The sequence below is a fragment of the Ischnura elegans genome, chromosome 7 (genome assembly GCF_921293095.1).
Source record: "Ischnura elegans chromosome 7, ioIscEleg1.1, whole genome shotgun sequence".
Taxonomy (NCBI): domain Eukaryota; kingdom Metazoa; phylum Arthropoda; class Insecta; order Odonata; family Coenagrionidae; genus Ischnura; species Ischnura elegans.
In genome coordinates, this window is record NC_060252.1 from 101406642 (window position 1) to 101430836 (window position 24195).

At 39.3% G+C, this 24195-nt stretch overlaps 1 protein-coding gene across 8 annotated transcripts in view; it reads left to right on the plus strand.

Annotated features, from left to right (window-relative positions):
• Positions 1-24195, plus strand: part of LOC124162285 — a 568759-nt gene that overhangs the window by 302524 nt on the left and 242040 nt on the right. For all 8 annotated transcript variants that reach the window (XM_046538768.1, XM_046538767.1, XM_046538763.1 and 5 more), the window contains exon 4: positions 5898-6366. In XM_046538768.1, coding sequence (XP_046394724.1) covers positions 5898-6366 — 469 coding nt within the window. The remainder of the gene's footprint in view (positions 1-5897; positions 6367-24195) is intronic.

Genomic DNA, 24195 nt, shown 5'->3' on the forward strand with positions numbered 1-24195 from the left:
TCGCTGCTAATGAAGTTGATGCGTTATAAAGTTATCTCTGCCGGCGGGATTTAATTTGAGATTAAACAATATTACACTTGCAATCTTCGCTTCTTGCCGGCCTTTTTACTTATTCAATATCTATTTTTTTTAACTTTTTTGAGAAAATGAACCTGTGACTTTGTGGGAATAAAGGCGTGACCGAACAGCCGTAGACCTTGAAGTAAATGACTAACTTATTGTCGCCTTCAGGTGGTACTCTTTCGATCGAGCGGAATAGGGTGGTTTCCTATAATTTTTTTATTGCCTAAATTGAAAGATTATTACTCCTAGAGTACGTATTTCACGCTTTTAGATTTTTAAATGACGATATCTATTTTTCGCGATTAAATGAAAAGGGAAAATTTTCAAGCGCGCGAAAACGCGACGGCTTAGTATGAATGCTGGGAAAACCCCATATGACGTCGTTCTCGTTCCCGCTGCCACAAGTGAGATGACCTTGGGGCGAAGCTTTGAGAGCTAGTAGGTAGCAGAGTACCATGCTAGCTGGTGGCGCCTGGCTTAAATTAGGATTATTAATACCTTATCAAACGAAGAAAACTTTCCGACCTTAGCCAGTTTTAATAGGGGATTATTAAGAGATGTTTCCCTGGGCTCAGTGCCTCATGCATGCATTGGTAATCTCATACGCTGTAAAACTCCTATCTACTCGTATAGAAACTAGGTCCCTGTGACGTCACGTGGAGTGGCATATCAATATATATTAAGTGGTTAAATATCAAAAGTATATTTTATGGTGCAAACGATATCCCATTAAACATTTTAACGAATATATTTAGAGTAAAATGAAAACAAATTAATGAAATTAATGTAAAATGAATTTTTTGTGTTTGTTTTGTGCAGTTTAACTTGTTTGTTTGTAGGGTTTGTTATTGTACCTCTCTTATTTTCATGTAATAAGCCTTGAGAATGGAAATAAAATTACCGTAACGTTGATAAATATGTTCTTCATTAATTACGTAAACCTTAAGAGCTTATGTTAACTGGATTGTTTGACGTTGAGTGTGGTGGAGATGGAAAAGATGAAAGGGGCCGCATTACGTTAGGAATTGTGCGTGAGGAGTGGGAAACTTAATTATGAGATAAGGAGAAGTTTGAGCGAGTCGCTAGGCCCAAGAGAGAGAGAGAGAGGGAGAGTGATGTTTCATTCACACTTACCCCACGTCATTTAAGCATCTATTATGATAATCATTTTCAGCTAGCAACTCTTGCATTCTGTCTCACCCTACGGTATCCATAATTCCTTTTCTTCTTCGGCATTTGACACTGGAATGGTGGGCGAGGAGAGGAAAGTTCTAGAGGAGCAGAGGAAGAGACAAAGGGTTTGGATGGAGTGAGTACCAAGTTGGGAGGGGATTTTGAACACCGTGCCAGAGGGAATAATATTTGTCGACCGAGGGAGAGGACTAGGAGAATAGTAATAATGAAATGGAGTCACTGGGAATCGAAGTGAGAAGTTCAATTTGAGGATTGGAGACAATCGGGTGCAAGATATTCCTTGTGAAGCTGTCTTTACGGGTAGAATACCATAAATCATAGAAATAATGGAAAGTCATAGCTTCATGCTGTCATTCACAATATAGCACATGCCAATCACAACTAATCTGCAATCCCTTGATTGCATCACTCGCTTCTTTTCCAAAATAATCAGACATTATTATTTTATTAAAGTATTCTACCGATTAAGGTAGGTTTCCATGGAGTACTATAGAAATGATCTGGGAGCATCCCTTTCCTTCCAGCACTACCTTCTTTAATTCATTGTAAGGCCTACTCCTTTTCAATCTATCTAAATATCCTATTCTTTTCCTTCCCCTCCCTCGTTTCCCTAACATTCTACCCTCTAACACCATTTTCAACATCCCCTCCCCGCTACGCACTAACTCCATCCATACGTTCTGTCTCCTCCGTATCTCATCTAAAAGCTGCCTCTCTTCACCCAACATGTCCAGCACTTCGTCGTTCCTATTCCTCTCCGTCCATTTCACCCTTTCCATTCTTCTCCATACCCAAGTCAGACATATGGTCCCAGATTTACCCAAAATTCCCTCCGATGCTGTGCTGGCTTCTTTATCGTAATCCAATATACAGAGCCTTATGATAACGGAAATTTCCGCGGCGTGAGTTTAACTTCTTCATTTTCGGTTACTAACGCGTTGTTTGTTGTGGCGATGACAACAGCTCCTACGGCGCTAGTGCAAGCGAAACTGTTACCTGACTGTCAACCGACACGGTAGTAACCGCAATTGAAGAAGTTCTAAAGACCCTTAGATAGATATGGATTTAAATTGCTTCATAATACCCTAAAATCGACTGCTGACTGCCCTGAACTCCTTTCTCCGTTGAATTTTTGATTATCAACTTGATCCATCCGCTCACTCTCCCTAATCCATCAGCATATTCCCTGTATTTCCCCAACCAAGCCCTCATCTTTATATCGCCTCTCCTCCCTTCTAAACCCAATCCCTCCCTCCATCTATCCTTATTACATACTATGCAATAATTTCACCGTTCAAGCTACATCCCATCTGTCAGATAGTTCAATGTTATACTTCCTTTTTAGGTTTATTATCAGCTAGTTTTTAAATTCATGGCTAGGTTCTAACAACACGTATCTCAAAAATAGCAACTTTTGAAGGAGAGAAAAAAATGATTTATTTTTTCAATTGTATCTAATTTTAATTGAAATTAAAATCCAAAAGTACACATATATCTTAAACAGAAGCTTTTTTCTGCTTGAATTTTATTTTTTTATCAACAGTATTAGCAATATTAATTCAGAGCTGCCAAATTTTGATGTACGTGTTTTTAGAACTTGGCCAACGATATTGTTGTTGTATTTCGTCACCTTTTATGTTTTTGCTAAAATTTCACTTCAAATTGGCATCACGGCTGTGTGTGAAAATTGATTTTAATCCATTACAATTTTCCCAACTGACTCTATGCCTCTAATTTTTGGGGGAATTTGTGAGTCAAAACAATCATCAGCAAAACTTTCATTTCTCGAACCTAGACTACGTGATACGCGGAGGAGTCCAATTTTCACTCCGATGGGCGCACTTATAATTTTGGTCAGATTGCACAATTTTACTATTTCGTTAATAGGGTAGTTTCCTTCATCAAAGGAAACGAAAGGCATTGATTGCGATTCGTTACCCACCATTAGTGTATTCTTAATATACAAATTATTTGGTTTTAGAAATCCCAGTTTAGACGAATGGCAATGGTAAATTTAAACGCATTTGAAAAAGGCCAGTTTGACGCCCATGCGATGCCACTCCACGTGACGTCACAGGGGCCAAGTTTCTCTACGAGGAGATACGAGTTTTACATCGTCTGAGATTACCAATGCATGCATGAGGCACAGAGCTCATGGAAAAATCTCTTAATAATCACTTATTAAAATTGTCTACGGTCGGAAATTTTTCTTCGTTTGATAAGGTATTAATAATCCTAATTTAAGCCAAGCGCTAGCAGCTAGCATGGTACTCTGCTACCTCATAGCAGCCTTCATCGTATCAGCGCTCAAAGCCTCGCACCAAGGTCACCACACACGGCGACAGCTGGAACCAGAAATACGTCACATGGACTTTTCCCAGCATTCTTGCTAAGCCGTCGCGTTTCCGCGCGCTTGAAAATTTTCACTTTTCGTGTAATTGCGAAAAATAGATCATTTAAAAATCTAAAAGCGTGAAATGCGTACTTCAGGAGTAATAATCTTTTGATTCAGGCAATAAAAAAATAATAGGAAACCCCCCTATTATTACGGCAGATACGGTGTTGCGTCATTTGGTTATAAAAATGTGAGAGCTGGCAAATTGACCAACAAAGGCCTTAGGCCGTATTATGCCCGAGACCATTCTAAATTAGCGTGTCACCACTGGAACACCAGAGCCCATTCAGAGCAGCTCCGTTCAGTCAGGAGGGGCCACACGGCACATGTCTTATGCATGTGTGATTTCACGCCAGGCTCTGCCGGTCTTGTAAACTCCGTGCCCATGATGCACGATAAGCATGTCCGAGCAGATGGGATAACATGTCCTGAAACACTAAAGGGTCACGGTTGGGACGCGCAACGCCTGTAAGTGATAATATGTGCCAGCAGCACAGACCCTGGTAATGATGTCATCATTGATTCACAGGTCCGTGAAACCCGTTTTCCATATCGTACTTGTACTCTTTTTTTATATCACTTATATCACATATACGAGAGAAGATTGGAGGCATTCGAGATGTGGATATTGAGAAGAATGGAGAGGGTGAAATGGACGGAGAGGAAAAGGAACGACGAAGTGCTGGACATGGATGGCGAGGAGAGGTAGCTTTTATTTGAGATACTGAGGAGACAGAATGTATGGATGGAGCGAATACTTAGCGGAGAGGGGATGTTGAAAATGGTGTTAGAGGGTAGAATTTTTGGGAAACGAGCGAGAGGAAGGAAAAGAATAGGATATTTAGATAGATTGAAAGGGAGTGGGCCTTACAGTGAATTAAAGAAGGCAGTGCTGGAAGGAAAGGGAGGCTCCCAGATCACTTCTTTAGTACTCCATGGAAACCTACCTTAATCGGTAGAATACTGTTATAATAATATCACGTATCAATTATAATCACCCATATCGAGTGTAGAGAGGAGACGAATTTAAATGAAATTTGTGTATGCAACAATGGCGTAATTCTTTGGGGAGGGGGATAGATCCCCCCCAACAGGGGCGGAGCGAGGAATTGAGGCTGGGGGGGTTTGATTATAACTAATACCGGGGTGTGTGGGGGTATGGAATACCCACCAGGATAAGCGGTAGGTGCGAGATTAGTAAATTGCGGAATTTTAAGATAAATGGTTCAAAATGGTGAGTTTTACGGCACTCTGAGGGATATTTTATTAATCATTACACTAAACTATAAGTAATATTATTGCAATTAAGTAAAATGGTTTAAACTTAAGAAATTCTCTGAGCTCTGTTGGGGGGTTTATCCCCCAAACTCCCCCTCGCTGCGCCACTTCCCCCCAAAGCCTCAGAGAAATTAAAAAAATATTTAAAACTACTGTCTAGTTTTAAGGCATAATAAATGCATCAGCTTCAAGTAAAATTTTAAATGCTAAAATGGTGTAAAATGTATTTCCTGGCATATCATTTTTCCAAAATTTTCCCGGACCCCCCTTGTGGAGGGAATTCGCTCCACCAAAGCATATTCCTAGTTACGCCAAAGGTGTGTGACAAAGTGTGACAGCGAACAGGTTGGATTTTCCCGTGAAAAAACTGTAATCCTAAGCAGTGGCGCAGCGAAGGGGTTTTGGGGATAACCCCCCCCACCCCCAAAGATATTTTTGTAATTGGTCAAAAATAAAAAATAGAGTAGTCTCCATTATATGTCTGTCTCACGTTCGAAGAATATCATTACCGCACATCACCGATACTAGTCAGGTGCTCAAGTGTACTTGAGACCCAAAGACTAGCATCCTCCGATTTTATTCTTCTGAGAAATTGGCTACCCATTCATTCCATCCGGCCGATTTCACAAATCGATATGGCCGTTTGGGACGCGAGCATTAGCTTTTGAAGGCTATTTTTAACTGAGTAAATGTATTACATACACTGAATGAAACGTGAAGAATTATTAACATTATTAACATTTTCAGCAATGGCAACATGGCACTTTGTTCCTGCCATGCGGCTCTTACTGTCAGCTTATTTCTTCACAGCATTAGGATTTCATACGACTTACTCACTTTACGTGACAGTGGTTCACACGCCAATTGATATGGTTCGCCCTCGACATCTAAGTAAGTGTAATTAATTCCAAATAGTTAGCGTTCGACACACTAATAATAATACATTTCTTATCGTCTTACGTTGCAGGCTCGTCGGAAAGCCGCACATCCTGCCTACGTCAACCAGCAGCAACAACAACAACAGCTACAGCAACAGCAGCAGCAACAGCCGCTGCAGCAGCCAGGGTTCCAACGTGCCATCTCGCCGTCCCAGCTGCCGGCCCTGCCGTTCGGGCCCGCGGGTGGCGGCGGCGGCCCTCCCGCGCGTCCAATGACCAACAGCGTGTGTCCGCCCGCCAAGGGCACCATCTCCGCCTCCTCCTCCAACGGCTTCCACGCCGCGCCCGATGGCCTCCCGCACCAAGTGGTCCAAAACCAGACGGCGGCCATCCAGCAGCAGACGGCGCAGAAGCAACTGCGCTCGCCCACCGTGAAGAGGGCGCCAGGGGCCTCGGTGACCATGCAGGGGTGGCTGCACAAGCAGGGGTCGGACGGCCTCATGCTCTGGAAGAGGCGCTGGTTCGTCTTGTCCGAGTTCTGCCTCTTCTACTACAAAGGTGAGTGAAAGAGCCAGTGAGGTTATTTTTTTATTAAATTCATTCATTTAATCCACGAGTTGGGTGAAGAAACTGAATATTACAGCAGGAAAATTTCTATTAAAAAAATTACTCATGACGCTTTACTTGATTACAATTCTTTGTTTTGAATTCAGAGTACTTTGGTACTGTGAAGAAACAGAGACCGATAATCAAGTTCATTTTTAAAGGAACATCTGAATGAATATATTTATCATTTCAATATCATAGAAGTTACTACTATTACGTATGCCAGTGTAAAGTGAAATGCTGCCATTTAATACGAATGGTTCTTATTCAATCTTAAATATGACTCATTAACTACATTCCGATATCGTTTTTCATTCATAATTTGAACATGTATATGTAAACTTACCTGGCTGAATTGGTATCTTTTTCCGCTGCTTCATTATGAATCAATTTGTTTTAGACTTCTTGAAATGATATATTTTTGTTCAAAGTTTTTTTTGCAAGAATATTTCGAAAGGTTTAATAATAAGTCGGCCGTTTATTTTTCTATTTCTAAATCACTGTTAGGTCGCTCAGTCACTCCAATGAAATCAGCATCGCCTAGGATTGACTTTCCGAATATCAAAAGAAAAAAGATATCTATCAGCTCCGATTACACTCGCTCAAGCTGATCCGTGGGAAGCCCTTCAAGGAAACTTCTGCTTGATGGCTTAGCATTCTCTTAAGACAGTTACGATTGATTGTGGAAGTCGACGCTTCTCAAACGCTTGGAAAAACATTCTCTCGTCGTCTTCTCCATTGATTTTTCGACGCCCATTATTTCAATAGTCTTTCAAACGAATCACTCCTCTGAGAAAAATTGGAATACCGTCCTCTTGTGAATTTGCCTCCTATTCGGATTGGATGATTCGACTCACGTTATCGGCTGAAATATCTGCCGTAGATTTTCTTTGACTCGCGACTTTTGGTTGTTTATTTATTTATTTGCTCGCATAGACCATTACTGCCAATTTAGAGTGACTGTCGCGGGATGAAAAGAAAACGATGTTCGTACAAAATTCACTAACTCTTGGTTTACTTTGTGGTATTCCATTATAAGTTTTCCTGTTTATCACACAATTACTTATACCACTTCTTTTTTACCGAGCGCGACCCGGGTTTCGATGAATAATCATCATCTTCAGCCGCTAATTATGATTCGTTTATCTTATTATTACCTAGTTACTTGGTGAATTTTAAAACGGACGCCAGAATAGGGGAAAAGAATGGGTAGAGATATTCATTTATAAGAGTACTGTCTTGACTTTCAATAATTTTTAAAATTTCTAACTGCTCTATAGAGTCCAATCCGCAGCGGTCATTGCAAAATTTTAAAATAGTCATTTTAAAATCGCTCCTATGGCAGTTGCATATGGCAGTTGCTGATGTTCATACAACTATAACCCGAAGGGCCAGAGAAATACAATGCTCCTTTTAAACATTCAAATATATATATTCATGTCTTTAACAATATCATGACAATAGTAAATAATAACGGGTAAGTTTCCAGGGTCGACCTGAAGACGCCGGTTGGAATACCGGAGAAACTGTCATCGCAAAAAAGTGCAAAAGAAAATTTAATGAAATAAATAGAAACTTAATTGATTTTGCCATCCAAAAAAAAATTCTAAGCCCTCTATTGTTGGCTGAAATAACTTTAAAAAGCCAAAAATTAAACCACTGCACCAAATATAGTACATGGAACACCAGATGGGGATCTTCGAGGGCCCTGAAAACGAGCAACAAGTTGAATAGTGTAAAAACTAGGGATAGGTCGATTTCTAATGTCGATTCTCGATTCCAACGATTATGGGGCACGGAACTAAGAATTTATCTCATTAAGTTGATTCAGATTCCTTCAATTCCAGGAAGAGAAATATTTTCAAGTAGAATGTGAGCTTGGGGCATAAAGGCCGCGACGCAAATAAGCTATTGTGTACGGTACGTAATTAAGTTAACAATTTATACCTGAAACAAAGTAAAGTTTTATTGTTTATTAAAGCCGAAGATATATTACTGCAATTATAATTCGCTTTTTTATAAATATAATTTTTGTGCCAATTAATAGCCTTTGCTATTTAATTCCTTTTCAAATATTAAGTTTTAATGACAGCAATGCCACTGTCAAATCAATATCCGGGATGCTAGTATGAATACGAATCGATGGAATCGGAATCGAGGATCGATTTGAAAGAATCAGAATTGGAATCGAAAAAATTGGACTAGACTCATCCCTAATAAAATCTTCTCCTAGAAAAATACATTAACGTGCCTGCGTTCATAGAAATCGGTGTAATGGCGTCGTAGGCCATTTATCTCGCATATGTACAAACTTTCATTTTTTGTGTGTAGATTTGGGGGTTTCATCGTGGCATTGAAACCGACATTAAAGTTTCCCGCGCTGTTCGAGGCTTCATTATTTCTCACCGTCTCGAATGCCTCCGCGTGGCCGTGAATGATGGATTGACCTCCAGGCCTTGCTGCGAAACTCATCGTCATGAACAAACAGTCCTTGAGATTGCGGTGCTTTTGTTTTCTCAACAGCCAGCGTCTCACCAAGTCATTTTGTCGCGCTGTGTTAAAAAAAAAGAATTACGATACATTTTTGGCGACCGTTTTTTTTCTCTCATTGTTCCCGACGCATCCGCGGGAGGAGTAATTTTCCTTTCCGAGCGAGACAACGGATTTTTCTCTCGTCTCGCATTAACTGTCAAGCTCATTTTACACGCTTGTAGAATCCTTTTTGGTTTTCGCCAGAATAGGGTAAGGGGAGATCCATCTGGGAGTAGAAAAAGTATTTGGGTAAAAAAAAGAATAACCTTGTTTCCATTCTCTTCCTCATCGGAAATTCCCGGAGAAATAACGAGAGAAAGGAGAGAGAACAGAATATCTGTGTGAGTTGCGAATGTTTTCATACATGCGGATGAGGGCGATTGGCTTTCATTATTTTCCTTTAACGATTTGATTTTTTTTAAGTCTTTTTATAGGACTTATGATACATGAATCCCTTACCTATCATCTATCGCGAATATCCTCCACTTGTATTGCTGCACGAATCTAAAAGGGCGAAGGTCATGAAACGATTACCGGAAACATTTTTAAACGCTTTTGCTTACCTAACTTGTTTCTTGTGTTTTTCTGTTTCATCGAGGGAATCTTTAAATTGATTTTAACCCACCTCCAATGGTCGCATCGGTTCGAAATTTTATACACTTGCTTACTTCTGACGATAATAAAATATTCAATTATCAGAGTAGTGAAATTTCGAGCAATTATGCTCTGATTGGTTATCTTAAATTCCGTATGGAAAAACAGTTTTAAAATTTCTCCATAGATGACGTTATTTCTTTTAGAACTTCTTATGCAAATCAATTCGATTGGAATTCATTTTCCATTAATTTTTTGAGATACATTTCTTAAATAACTCTGGTTTAATCGATTACATGATTCATTACATATGAGAAAGTAAAAGAAAGGTGCTATTTCGCACTCGTCCTACCGCACCTTGAATATGCAGCGAGCGTATGGGATCCGGTGCAGAAAGATTTAATCGGCGAACTGAATACAATACAAATAAATGCTGCACAATTCGTCAAAAACTGCTTCGGGTGTAAAGACAGGGTTACGCTGGGAGCCGCTGGAGACTCGAGGGCTGCGCGCTAGGCTTAGATTGCTTGCAAAATTGAGAATGGATATCTCTAAGATCGACACGGAGAATATAATATTAGAGCCGCACTATATTTACAGGTCCGACAGAAGCGATAAATTGAGAGAGATGTTTTGCCGAACGGATGGATATGGACATTTGCTTTTCTCCCGAAACGTCAAGGGCTTTAATAAATGCTAGTCGTAATTTCCCTAGAGCACTTCCTTTTTATGTGCAAACGGCCGGTGTCCTACTGTCCTAACACACCCTGCCACACGCCTTTTAGGCGGCTTGCGGGGTTATATGTATATGTAGATTTCTAGAAAGTAGAAAATAAAAATAAATTAATAAAAGATAAAAAAACGCGCATTTCTCCAAAAACAAAATAAAATGCCATAAAAAGTATCTGTATTCTATAAGTACTAATTGTTTATTATTTTATTTTCGACATTGATGATCAACATAACGTTAAATGCTAGGGAAGAAAAAGCGTTATATCGTTAGTGCTGGCACCATTGTTGTAGTAAGTAAAAATTGTCGGAAATAAACCAATATTCCTTTATTGTGCGTGACATTATTAATCTCCATCAGTTGAAACAGGAGACCTTGTTTTACATCTTTGCATAGTAGTTTCCGAGAAAAATTGACGTGAGAACACACCCCGGAAAGGGAGAGTTAACCAAATGCCACCAAATATCGACGGAGGGGTAACAAAATGGAATCCATCACCTGATTTTCTCTCTAATCCCAATGTGACCAATTAGGGGCAGAGGAGGATCCAATTCCCCTTCCCCGGCCCGAAATGAGGAAAATAAATAAAAATTAAGCACCGTAGCCTAAATTATTGTGACGAAACATGCGTGACGGCATAGCTGCAGCATTCAGATGTTAGGTGAGAACGATACCACGTCATAAATATTATTTCTAGTCTATATTTAGTTATAGAATCCCATGAGGTGTTCTTATTTTGTTGAGTTAAAGCAATTATATTACATATAGGGCCAAACATGACTTATACTCGTTCATGGCAAAACAGGAGCTGAAGTACAGTAGCCCGACCTATGCTCGGGCTTAGTCCTGAAAGTGTTAACCAGAAAGGAGCTCTCGTGACTAGTCAGCTGTAAAAGTGTCGACTGTCTCCATGCCATACTTTCATTCTTGTTACCGATCAGCTGTAAAAGTTTCGACTATTGAACGCTTTAGTGAGCGTTTCACTTCTGCTTCCCGACGTAAATCAGACAGAAGGGAGGAAGAATGCGACAAAAAGCGTAAGAGAAGTTATTTTTTTCTAAAAAAAAGTACCCATTTTTGCGCGTAAAATCACGTTAGTTAGAGCATTAGTTAGCGTTTCACTCCTTCTTTCCGGCGTTAATCAGAAAGAAGAGTTTGAGGACCTCTATTGTCAAAACGAATCGACCGATTTTAATGTGATAAGGAGCAAGAGAGAGATTCCTTATTTCCGCATCACTTCATATGATTAAAACATTTATCTTCTCCTAAGTATTACTTGTAATTAATTTTTTAATATAAGACACGGTCTCAGGCGTTACTTTGTGGAATTGCTTAATTATAGATTAAATAAATAACTTAATTTTATTCCACACTTTATTTTAAATAGTACGACCCAGGTTTCAGCATCTAATGATAGCATTTGATGCTTAAACCCGGGTCGTGCTATTTAAAATAAAGTGTGGAATAAAACTAAGTTATTTATTTAATCTATACTTAATTTTTTTTCTCAAAAAAGTACCCCTTTTTTGCGCGTAAAATCACGTTAGTTAGAAGAGCATTAGTAAGCGTTTCACTCCTGCTTTCCGACGTTAATCAGCAAAAAAAAAGGGAGAAAGAACATGTACCCATGTCTCGTGTCGCCGTACGCGGAAGGGCGAATAAGAAAAAAAAATGTCCTCTTTGGCGATGAAAGGCGTTTCTATAATCGATGAAGGCAACGGTCATGACCTTTACGCCGCGTCGGTCTGGATCCTAGGCCGCGGCGGAGGGCGAGACGTGGTCGGTGGGGAAAGGGTCGTCGTCGGGAGCGGGGAAGGAAGGATATCGGTGAGCTCACAATAAGCTAGCTGCTGCTCACCTGGAGAGAGGTTTTTATGGCTGAGAGAGGGAGAGAGTTGAAGACGAGGATATATATCCGGCGAGAGGAGGGGGGAAGCGATCGGGTTCGTCAGCGTCACGCTAGGGGGACTCAGGAAGGGTCTCTGCGGGAGCAACTGGTAACTATAAAGGAGGTGAGGGGAAGTGGTATGAGGCTTGGTCAAATGGGGCAAAGTTAATGCATTCAAGTTATTTCCTCCTTCGCTCTTCCTTCTAAGTAATGAGATTTTTTCCTCAGAGAAAGACTTCTACGTAAATTTTGTGGGCTGGAGGTACACGGCAGGCCTGGACAGTTTTTCAAATAAAAGTATTATATAATACATGTTTAGATAATAATTATTTTTTTCTCCTTATCTTGACCTCGTTTAATTCATGTTAAAATAGTTCTTGGAGTTTAGGTCAACGTATGTGATGCAAAAAAGTTTTAGCCAACGTTTCTGTTAATTTTAAACTATCATTGATATGATAAACATGTGCAAAGGTAATAATAATTGTAATTGGTTTTCATCCATAAATATGTGCAAAGCTAAGCCCTGATGATAGTTTAAAATAAACAGGAACGTCGGCTAAAACTTGTTTTGCATAACATACATTGACCTACACTCCAAGAACTATTTTAACATAATACATGTTTGAAATATATTTGTAAATTTTATTTGGTATTTCGATCACACGACCAGAATGTATCTTGTGTTTTGTATTTAAAATGCAATTTTTTTTAAATTTTCCCTTTCTAAAATAAAAAGAATAAATTTGTAAAATACTGTTGAAGTAGCTTTGATAACACTTCTATGAAATTATGCCTAAGAGATTACTTCTCTTTCATAAGAATCGTTTTATTCATGTTTGTAACTATCCGTAACGTGCCGTAAAGGGCAGGTTATATTTTTTAAGATCTCTTAGTTTCCTTAGAAATGTATTTGGTATTTTAAAACGCATTTAAAATACTGTTTTGTAGTTTGTTTTTCAAATTATTAAAATTAGATATTGCAATATTTCCACTAAGACATAACTCAGTGGAAATATTGCAATGTCTAATTTTACTAATATCAAGAACTTCCTCCATATAAGTAGTGCCAACATCATACAATATGTTTTTCAAATACCCAACTCAAAGGTATTTTTTATTTTGCATTTCAAATACATTTGGAACAGTATTTTGAATTTCAAATATTCTTCGCCCTGTATTTTGCCAGCCCTGGGCACAGCTGATGTTATTTTCCGGCACATCGTGCCATCGTGCACAAAATTTTCATGCAGACGTACCACACTTCTTATTTATTATTTAAATGGAAGTTACTGGAAATTTTCCCCCTGTAGATAATACCTGATGATAGAACAAGATGTATTGCGACCCATCGTGAAGTGAAATTAAAGTAAGTAAGTAATTTTTTATAAAATACCTAAAACTCATCAATATGTTATAAATCTGCCAGGGTGAGACTGAAAGCGGTACATGAGGAATTATTTTAAAAAAACAATTAAGTATTTTGCTTTAAATTTTTGTTGGGCTTTCGTCTCGTAACTTGGCGTCAGATTAATTGGTGTCAGCAGGACACCAGGAAATGAGGGATCCCGGAAAATTTTTTATTTATTTATTTATTCATGTCACACCAAAAACAGCACTAAGGCCTTTACATTGGGCTTATAAACAAAATAAATTATATAAATATAATAATGAACATGTAAAAAATTAAATATCATAAATAACAATCATTTTCAGCTTATACAACAGATACAAAAGGTCAGTGTCAGAAAGATACTTGGTTATTAAAATTAGAGCGGGAGGCGAAGATGTCAAGAGAGGAAGAAGTACTGGAGACTGAATTGAAAATAGAAGGTAGGCGGGAAAAGAGGGCGAAAAGAGGGAAAACGCAAAGACATCTACTGTACGCGGAATGTACTGTCTTCGTTGGAATCACATTATTTAAATTGCTTTTAAAGTTGGGCTTAAAAAATATTTCTCGGTCCATAGTAAATATTGTTATCATATTAGATTTAAAAATGTATTTGGGATTAACCGCGTCTTGATTTTTAAGTGGAGCCGTCGTTTCTTCTCATTTGGCGGAGACTTTTACAGGGCTGGTGAAGAAGTCCCCGCGCTGAAAAGTTTTGCAACAAGGGCTTAGAAACGTTCCCTCCATTTTCCTCCATCATTCAGAAACGTCCCCTCCATTTTTCGCCATTCATGATACGGGTACCTCAAAAGCAATAGCAAGTCACCTAACATATTCTTTTCATCTGGATAGTATTGGGTTTGTTCATGAATGCTTGTTTCATAGTAAATGTTCGCCATAGAATCTTGATAGCTAATATGGTCAGTAATAATAAGAATGTCTTATTCATCATAAAATATGTCTTATATATCATAAAAGATGAATAAAACATCCTTTATTATACTGCTGGTGGTTGGTAGCAGTGGTAGCAGCCGAAGCCAACTTCACCGTATTCACAGTCGCAATGATTTCGAGTATTCAGTGATTTAGTCACCGGCAGTGATCGGCTACTTCTCTTCAATCACAGGTAACGATATATTGCTCATTACTTGGTAGCAGCCTGTGCTATCCTCACCGAATCCAGTGATCCAATCACAGTGATTTCGAGTATTAAGTCACCGACAGTGACTGCTATTTTTCAGTAACGGTGATTCAATTACAGTTAGCGATATATCGCTCATCACTATTCCAAACAGCGAGCAGTGATAGAGTTTCTATCGGCGAAAAACTGGGGTATCTCACATATTCATGGGCGCTTGCAGCATAGTTACAGTGATCTGGTGGTGGACAGAAGCACGGTAAGTCGTTGGGCAACGCGTATTTCATCATCGTCGCTACGGGGATGATGAAGAAGTTACTGGTGCAGTGGGATGTTGGCTCCGCGATCGAACATTGGAATGGTACACGGCAGCAGGTGTGGCAATAGAAACTAAACGAAAGTAAAAACCATTAAAATTTCAATAGTTTCATTACCAGGAGGGAAATGTAGAAACTAAACGAAACAGAATTAAACCTAGAGAGCTAAACTCAGGGTCGAAACGAAATCGGATTCAAAACTACTTCGGGTCGAAACTAAACTAAAACTCTGGGACGAGACGAAACGTAGATAATGTTTCGCTCCGGAGGGACCACGTGCTTCACCTTCGAACAATTTAGTTTCGACCCACACACCGAGTACGAAGTATGGTTGAATAAAGTAGAAGTTCGGCCTACCGCTATTAGATGCATGGGGCACTCATTTTTACCTCTGGTGAACGCAAACTGGCCATTCGATTTTGAAGCTCGATGTTTTAACCTCTCTACACGTATGTCAAACGTAATGGATCGAAACTATTCCCTCTTATCCCCCTCCACTCAACTTTTGGGATCAAAACTTAACTATGAGCGATTAATTTAGTTTCGTTCCCGGGAGTAAAGTTTCGTCCCGGGCCGAAACTAAACTCCTTGGTGATTTTAATTTCGTGCGAGTACGAAACTAATCCTAGGCCTCGTATTTTCGTTTCCAACAATTTCGTTTGGTTTCACTTGCCATCCCTGCACGGCAGGCATACAGGCTCTCCCTTAAAGATGGCCGTAGCATTGAATGGAGATTACGTTGAAAATAGTGTTGTGTAGCTAAAAGATTTGGAAAATACATGGTGTAGTTGAATGGTAATTAAAACAACACCTGTTACAGAAAAAAATGCTGCATAACTTGTTTAAACCCTCTCTGCTAGTATTCGCTCCATCCACACCTTCAGTTTCTGTTGGCGTTTCCAATTTCAATGCTTAGTTCTCTGAGTTACCGTGTGCATTGTTGTTTGTTGATTTTTTTATATCAGTTTCAGTCTGTGAACCTTATAAAAGAGATGAACCTTATAAAAGAGAATACATCTCCTTTTAGGATTCAAGTTAATAATAAATTTCCATACAGATTGAAAACCAACCCGAGACAGCAGTTTCCTCTGTATCTCATTTGGAAATTTCCTCTCCTCGCCCTCCATTTCTGGCAGATCCTTTTCCTCTCCGTCCACCTCAATATCTCCATTTTTTCCTCACCCACATCACAAACGCCTCCAGCCTTTTCTCTTCCTCTTTCCCCAGCGCCGACGTTTCCTCTCCGGAAAACCCGATCAAACTTTTATCTAGCATTATATTATCTCTCAAAACAGTGGTGATAGGGTTTCTTAATTCATAAAAATTTAAAGGCAGATATGATAACATGGATACCGTTCCGCCCTTTATTGACATATCAGCGGCCGTGTCTATATCTAAATTATACCCTGCGAGCCACCTATAGGGTGTTTGGCAGGGGGTGATCAATCACCAGCATGCAATTGGACTCCCACATGCACACCACACAGTACATAAAACGCCACGCATACTAACAAATTGTACTACCATATGATGTTAGAAAGAATATTAAAATTAAGAAACAATCATTAATTTTCTCATAGGCTAGTAGGCTACCCTACAAGTCATCTAATCTATTTATGAGTTCTATCGCTGCCGTTAAAATCTCTGATTGATCGTGGAAAAAAGACATTCTTAATATATCTGTTCTACAATCTATCCCTATTATTTTATTTATATGATCTGATCTTCCATAATATGTTGGCGTCCGTATACGGACGTCCGTATATCTTATAAGATATGGCTAACTTCCCTAGAAAAGACACTGCTCTTGAATTTATCTAAAAGGTTTAGTCTATTTTTCAATCTACGGTCTGACAGAGATTCCCATCCGAGTTTATCTAAGAGGGCAGTTACACTAACATGACTATCGTAACGACCTTTCACGTACCTGGCAGCTCTTCTTTGCACGCGTTCTAACTCTGTTATTAAGCCTTTTTCATGAGGGTCCCAAACACTGGCAGCGTATTCCAAATGTGGTCTAACGAGGGAAAAGTAGCTAATTTCTCTCACTTTGTCGTCACACTTTCCTAATATTCTTTTAGCAAAACCCATTTTACGATTACTTTTCCCGGTTATTTCTCGAATATGTTTATTCCACGATAGATCATTATTGAGTCTAACTCCTAGATATTTCACGGATTCAACTGCCTTTAATTGGGTGCCCCGAATGATATAGCTACGTTGTAGGGAGTTATTCATCTTCCAGAAATTCATTACCGCGCATTTTTACAAATTTAATTCTGACTGCCATTCATCGCACCACGCTTGGATAAGTGGCTAATTTCAGCGTTCAATAAACCTCAATGAAATGGGAATGTCATTGAAGGAAGAGATTTATAGTTTTTAATTGGATGAAGGAGATATATTTTTTTCTACAATCCCATCTAGAAAGCCTGTCATCCTAATGTCTACCACTTATTCCCAACAATATCCACTTGTTTTATAGAATAGCTCAGCTAGTAAAGAATAATGATGCTGAGCAATGGCGTCATGCTGTCGCACATCTCCTACCTACTCGACTACCTCGTTCTCAGGAAACCTACTTCGCATGCATGCAATAGCCTCTCGATGGCAAATCCAATTTCCAGGAGAATGCAGTGAGCGTTGAGGGCGAGTTGAGTGGACGTGATCTCCCTCATTGCTTTGAAAGACTGTCTTAATTGGCCAGGGCACATAATTAACTTTGTTCCATCCTCTCGAGAAAGTTTCTACTAAGGAGCACCGTATTTCATTGGCATGCCGCTGAGTACTTAGTACTCTGTATTTAGGAGACAGCTTGGCCATCCTCCGGAAACGTCACCATCTAGGGCGCTTCCCTTATTTTCCTCACTTATTATTTGGACTTATTTATGTAGCAGGAGATATGAGGTTCAAAAAAATGGAGGAAGCCGCATTAATTCCACAGCAAAAAATTACCAAAACGGAGGATGGAACTGTCGACCCCCGGCTTCCTCAACTGGTTTGATGGTTGGCATTAAGTATAGGGAACTGTAGAACCAAATGATGTTAGAAGATAATATGCAATTATAATTGCTGATAAATTCTGTTAGAAAGGACGTTCATGAGAAACATTCATGTGTTGGAGAGAGAATTAAACTGCTGGAGGAGGAACTTAGGCAAAGGTAATGTCAGTGGTGAAACAAATCGATGATTATAATGGACAAAAGACGAGTGATTTCCAATGTTGCCTTAAGGCGAGTACTAGAAGGTGGTCTGATATAATAAACCAGTCCATGATAAAATAGAAACTCGAAATGGTATTTTCCATTCAATGGAAATTTTCAAGGTTCGAAAAGGCAGGGAATGTCGAAACCATGGACGGTATTGGAGTTTTATATAAAATTGTGGAAATTACCAGTTGTAGTTAATATTTAATCTTGCACATATTGCATTTCCACCTCGTGAATCCTAAATTGAATTTATTGAAACCGGTCGTTTAAAATAAATTTAATGTTTGGGTTGATGCTGTTGATATAAGGTTACCTGACGCTAATACTACCTTTAGCTTTGAAATATCACACATGTGAGTCAGAGAGCGGGTTAATTTATATTATCTGCCAGCCACGTGAAATGTATGTTTTCAATCCATGCCTGAAATTTGCACAGCAAGCATTGGTCAATAATTTGCCGACGGCAATTATTAAAATTTGCTTCGCTCGGAAAAACTACAAAGGGCTCCATCTTGTGTTTCCTAGCGTTTAGCTTACTTATTTCAGTGGATGAGTTCCGCACCGCCATGTATCTTAATAAGTCGGGTGACTCCAAAATCAGTCATTATGAAATCGTGCATTTTATTCTTCAGATACTTGTTAATTACATATCATTTGTCGCCTCTTTCATCCCCTTGTTCAAATTTTTAAAGGGAAGGTTGAAGCTCTCAATTCTCATCCCGAGGTGATGAGTTACGGGGTTCATTCCGACCGTTCAACCGATTACCACACGAGTATTTATGTCTCCTCCCCATTTACCCATAATATTTCAATGCATCTAGGTTGCATCACACGGAAGTTCGCTCTGCGAATCATGCTATCGAGCCCCTCCGCCGGGTCGGTGGTTTATGAAGCATTTAATGAATACGCCGTGACGTCACAGACGATCAAGGTAAATGAGCTCCATTCGTTATCTCCGACCCTAGTGGAGGTCATGCCACGGGATAGTTCCAACGTTCACGCGCTCATCTTGACATGTCACGTGGTCATTCTTCTCTCCGTATCCGTGACGTGGCTTACGCGTGGCAATTTACCCTGTCGCAAGATGCTTTACCTTGCTGTAAGTCCATTAAGCCTTGACATGGGAAATATACGAGGGTCGTTAAATAACTCCTTAGAGAAAGGTATAAATAATATTATATTTGGTCATTTTTTTATTATTTTTCATTATAGTTTTCTGTCATTCACGTAATTTTTTAAGCATTTTTCCAAGCATTTTAAGCCGTTCACAAAGTAGAATTACGGAATCTGCTCAAAATACGCATTGGTTTGGGCGTTGATCTCTTCCATAGACGTAAATCTTTGTCCGAAAAGCCATTTATTCAACTTTTGAAATTAGAAATAGTCTTCGGAGGCCAAATCTGGCGAATACGGTGGTTTTTGTAATAATTGAAACTTTAATTATGTAATTATGGCTATTGACTCTGAACTGGTGTACAACCGTACATTGTTTTGTTGAAGGAAGAAAATTTTCTGCTTTAAACGAGGGCGGTTTTCTTGATTTCTAACATCAACCGGTCCTATAAAGATGCATAATTCGTTATCGTTTTTCCCTTTTCCAATTCATCGATGTAGATAATTCCGCATGAATTACAAGATATCGTTGCCATGACTTGACCGGCCCACTTTCAACATCTACGCCTGCTTTGGGGCCCGTTAATTTTCAAAATTCCATTGTTTTAGCTGTTGTTTTGTCACTGTAGTGCAGTGATGAATCCATATTTCATCAAAAGTTATGAATTAATGCAGAAAATCCTCAGGATTGCGAAGAAAAGGCGCTAAAACAGTCTTTTAATTGTCCACACGATTACGTTTATTCTCCAATGCGAAAAACGCGGCAGCGATTTTGTCGATATTTTTTTCACATCCAAATTTTCGTGCAAAATGAAATAAAACGTGAATTGCGATATGCCTTTGGCCTTACCTATATCGCGCACTTTGATTCGTCTAACACTTAAAATCATCTCGTTGATTTTGTTAATCATTTTGGGGAGTAGATACTTCCACAGAGCGTCCGGAACAATGTTCATTTTTTTGGATGTACGACCTCGTTTTAACTCATTTACTCAATTGTAAGTACCTCCAAACACAGGAGCAGATCTTCCATAAGCTTCATTCAAGTTGGCTTTGATATCTATCGGCGTTAACCCCTTCAAAAACAAATGTTTGATCACCGCACAAAACTGAATTTTATCAAGTTTTATAGGCAAATGAAGTTTGTTCACTACAATCGGCAATAGCAATGAAACTATGGGATGGATACAGCTGAAACTTTAACATATGACTAATAAAGAGTGCTTTTTTCTAATCAATATTAATTTTTTATGCTAAGCGAGTAATTTCTTGGAGATTCTTAGCACTTATCGAACGACCCTCGTTGTCTGTTAGAAAAAATCGAAATTTAGTTTTTTCAAGGAGAAGGTAATACATTCGCATGCCGATGGCATGTACATTGTACAAGGTAGGAAGTCAATGGTACAAATATCAGTTGCTACGATAGGCGAAGTTTCTTCTCTAATGTAAGCCTCACAATGTTGGCAAACCTCTTTCTTTAGTCTCCTTTAAAATTCACATGTAGTGACTTACAACCTTTCCCATGTCAACGCTTCAATTATCCCCTCCCTTGTGCAGATATTGATACGTAGTGAGTTGGGACATTGAAGGGATCTCATAAAAATGCCAACATACTGTTCGCACTCACTCAGTGTTTCAGCCCGTAGGTTGGTTTGGATCGGTGAGGGTAGATCTCACCACAGACTAACCCACAGGCGTGTGAATATCATGGATTCAGGGTGGGTGGGCTACTTCCGTTCTCTCCTACCCTTTCTTTCTACATCATGACAAGTTTAAAAATAAATCATATGTTAAGATGCGTTGCATTAATCATTTTTAAAACATGCTATACGGAGATAGTAATAGTTCGGAATTAGGTGAAGTGACGTTTATTAGCATTGAACAATGACATTGAACTTAAGTACGTATTACCATAGAGTAAGAATATAATAAAGTATATTCTATGGTATTACACAACGGGTTCACAAGGAATGGGAAATGAAGGAATGAGCAGTTATAGTGATAAGTAGTAAGCGAACTATTTATGCTTAATGGACACTAATAATGATAAATGGGGAACCTTTAATTTTTCTTTTTTCCATAGTGGAAAGGTTCTATTGAGTGAAGACGGAAGGTATTAGTGACAACCTTAATAATCTTTGGTGAGCTGAAGTTCAAATACCCTTGCTTTGACTGATGCTGGTTCTAGGCTACTAATTAATTTCTTGTTGCCGTTTTAACCACTTGTAGTTATTTAGGAGACGCTCCGTGTTTTAGGAATTGGTAAAATCTACTTTTAAAATAAAGCATATTAATTATTTAAAGATGTATCACATCATTGACTTTGAAACATGCTAAATAGTTTTTAAGTGCACTTCGGAATTGTAGTGGTGCAAATTTTCCATAAGCAATGCATCACAGAATCAAATGCTGATTTTTTACTGAGATGATATGTTTTTTTTCGGTTAGTTTTGACTGAAATAGTCAAACCTTATCCGTGTTCATCATCATCATCATCATTGGTCAACAATCCTAGGATTGGTTTGACGCAGCTCTCCACTCAGTTCTCCTATCAGCTAATCTTTTCACACCTACGTATTTCTTCTCTTTCCCATCTCTCTTTACTTGTTCCATATATTTTGTTCGAGGTCTTCCTTTTCCATTCTTGCCTTCCACTTGTCCTTCGACGACTGTCTTCATCAGGCCATCATGTCTTCTTATTAAGGTTTTCATGAGGCTTCTCTTCTCTCCTACTCTTCTTAGGACTTCCTCGTTACTAACTCGGTCGATCCATTTGATTTTCACCATTCTTCTGTGGCACCACATTTTGAAGGCCTCTATCCTTGCTTTCTACAAAATTTATTATTCATCCTATCATATTGAAATGAAAGATACTTGCACTCTTCCACCGTTATTTAATGCGAACGACGCTTGCAAGAGCCAAGAAGAATAGGATAGTTTCCTTTATCAAAGAAAACGAAAGGCATTGATTGCGAATCGTTACCAGGCATTAGTATATTCATAATATACAAATTATTTGGTTTTAGAAATCCCAGTTTAGACGAATGGCAATGGACAATTTTAACCGCATTTGAAAACGGCCAGATTGGCGCCCATGCGATGCCACTCCACGTGACGTCACAGGGACCTAGTTTCTATACGAGTTGATAGTAGTTTTACATCGTCTGAGATTACCAATGCATGCATGAGGCACAGAGCTCAGGGAAACATCACTTAATAATCACCTATTAAAATTGCCTATGGTCGGAAAGTTTCCTCCGTTTGATAAGGTATTAATAATCCTTATTTAAGCCAAGCGCGACCTGCTAGCAGGCTAAATCGTATCGGCACTCATAGCCTCGCACCAAGGTGGCCTCACACTGCGACAGCTGGAGCAAGAATGACGTCAAACGGTCTTTTACCAGCATTCATACTTAGCCGTCGCGTTTTCGCGCGCTTGAAAATTTTCCCTTTTCATTTAATCGCAAAAAATAGATATCGTCATTTAAATATCTACAAGCGTGAAATACGTACTCCTGGAGTAATAATCTTTCGATTTAGGCAATAAAAAAATAATAGGAAACCACTCTATTAAAGAGACCAAGTTTTGTACCAGGGGATAGCTCTTTTAGCCGAAACCCATTAAATAATTATGGAAAGTAAGTGCAACTACCTTTCATTTAAATTTTTCGAACTTTCGCTACTTTCGCTTTGAATCGGCTGAAATCTAACTTAACCCGGTAACGCCTAAATTAAAAATGCCATCCAAACTTTTTCGTAATATTCAATTTTAAAATCAATTACATTATCTTTAATTAGATGCAAATTTTATAATTTTAGCACTAATAGTCTTGAAGATAGAGCCTGGTACAATGTGGTACCGGTAGGCCCTTAAGGGGTTAAATAATCTAAATTTTAAAAATTAGGAATTTCACATTTTAATGCCAAAAACGTTGATTATTTTCTTTTTTTCACAAGAAGAAAGATTCATTTTCATCCAAAATCACTCAAAAATGTCAAATCTTGCTTAAAAAAGCAAACTATTCTGAAAAATGCAATTACAAATATGCTTTTCAGTTTAAAATTCAAAATCCTAAACAAATTACAATAAAGAGCAAAAAAGGTTCGTTTATTATGCACTACCTATTCGTACCATATGGTACCGCTAGGCGTTATCGGATTAACCTTCCGACTTCTCCTAAACTCTTTCGAAGCTTCCACTCCTCGCCGTCTATGCCATTAGATTGCCGCCTCGTTTTTATTTCTTTCCACTTTTTCCATTCCCCTCCTAACCCATGTCTTAAAAAAAAATGCAGACTATTTTCGTTTATCTTCGGAAACAATGGAGGTGTGACAGGAGGACCTCTTCAGCGCTTTGGAGGGGCGCGTATCAATGGTCCGAGAGGTCTTCTGAAGAGACCTTCACCACCTCTGCAGGTGGCATCTACCCCTTTACGTCACGATAGAGACACCCCTCCGAACGCGAAGCGCCCGTCTTTTTTTTATTCGGTCTCCGCCCGCGAGAGGGGGCGGGGGAGGAGGACGCCGGCGTCCGACGTGTGTTGTTGCCGGGCGTTATTTACTGACCCCTAACGGCTCGGAAAGCAAGGTTAATGATTGCGCCGCCCGAAATGGGTTCGGAGAGGGGGTGGGGGGGGGGGTAGGTTGTTTGGGGTGTTGGGGTTGGTTGGTTGGTGGGTTAGTCCGCGTTGAGGGTGGGCAGATGTCGGTGGGGGTTGGTTGGTTGGTGCCTCCCCCGTGTCCTCAGAAACATATGCGCCGCGTGATCAATAAGTCCTTTCGGTGAGCCCTTGGTGCGCGTTTTTTTAAGTCCCAGTGCCTCGCCTTCCCAAACGGCGTGGATTAGGGGTTTTCCGAAGTCAGTGCGAGCCAG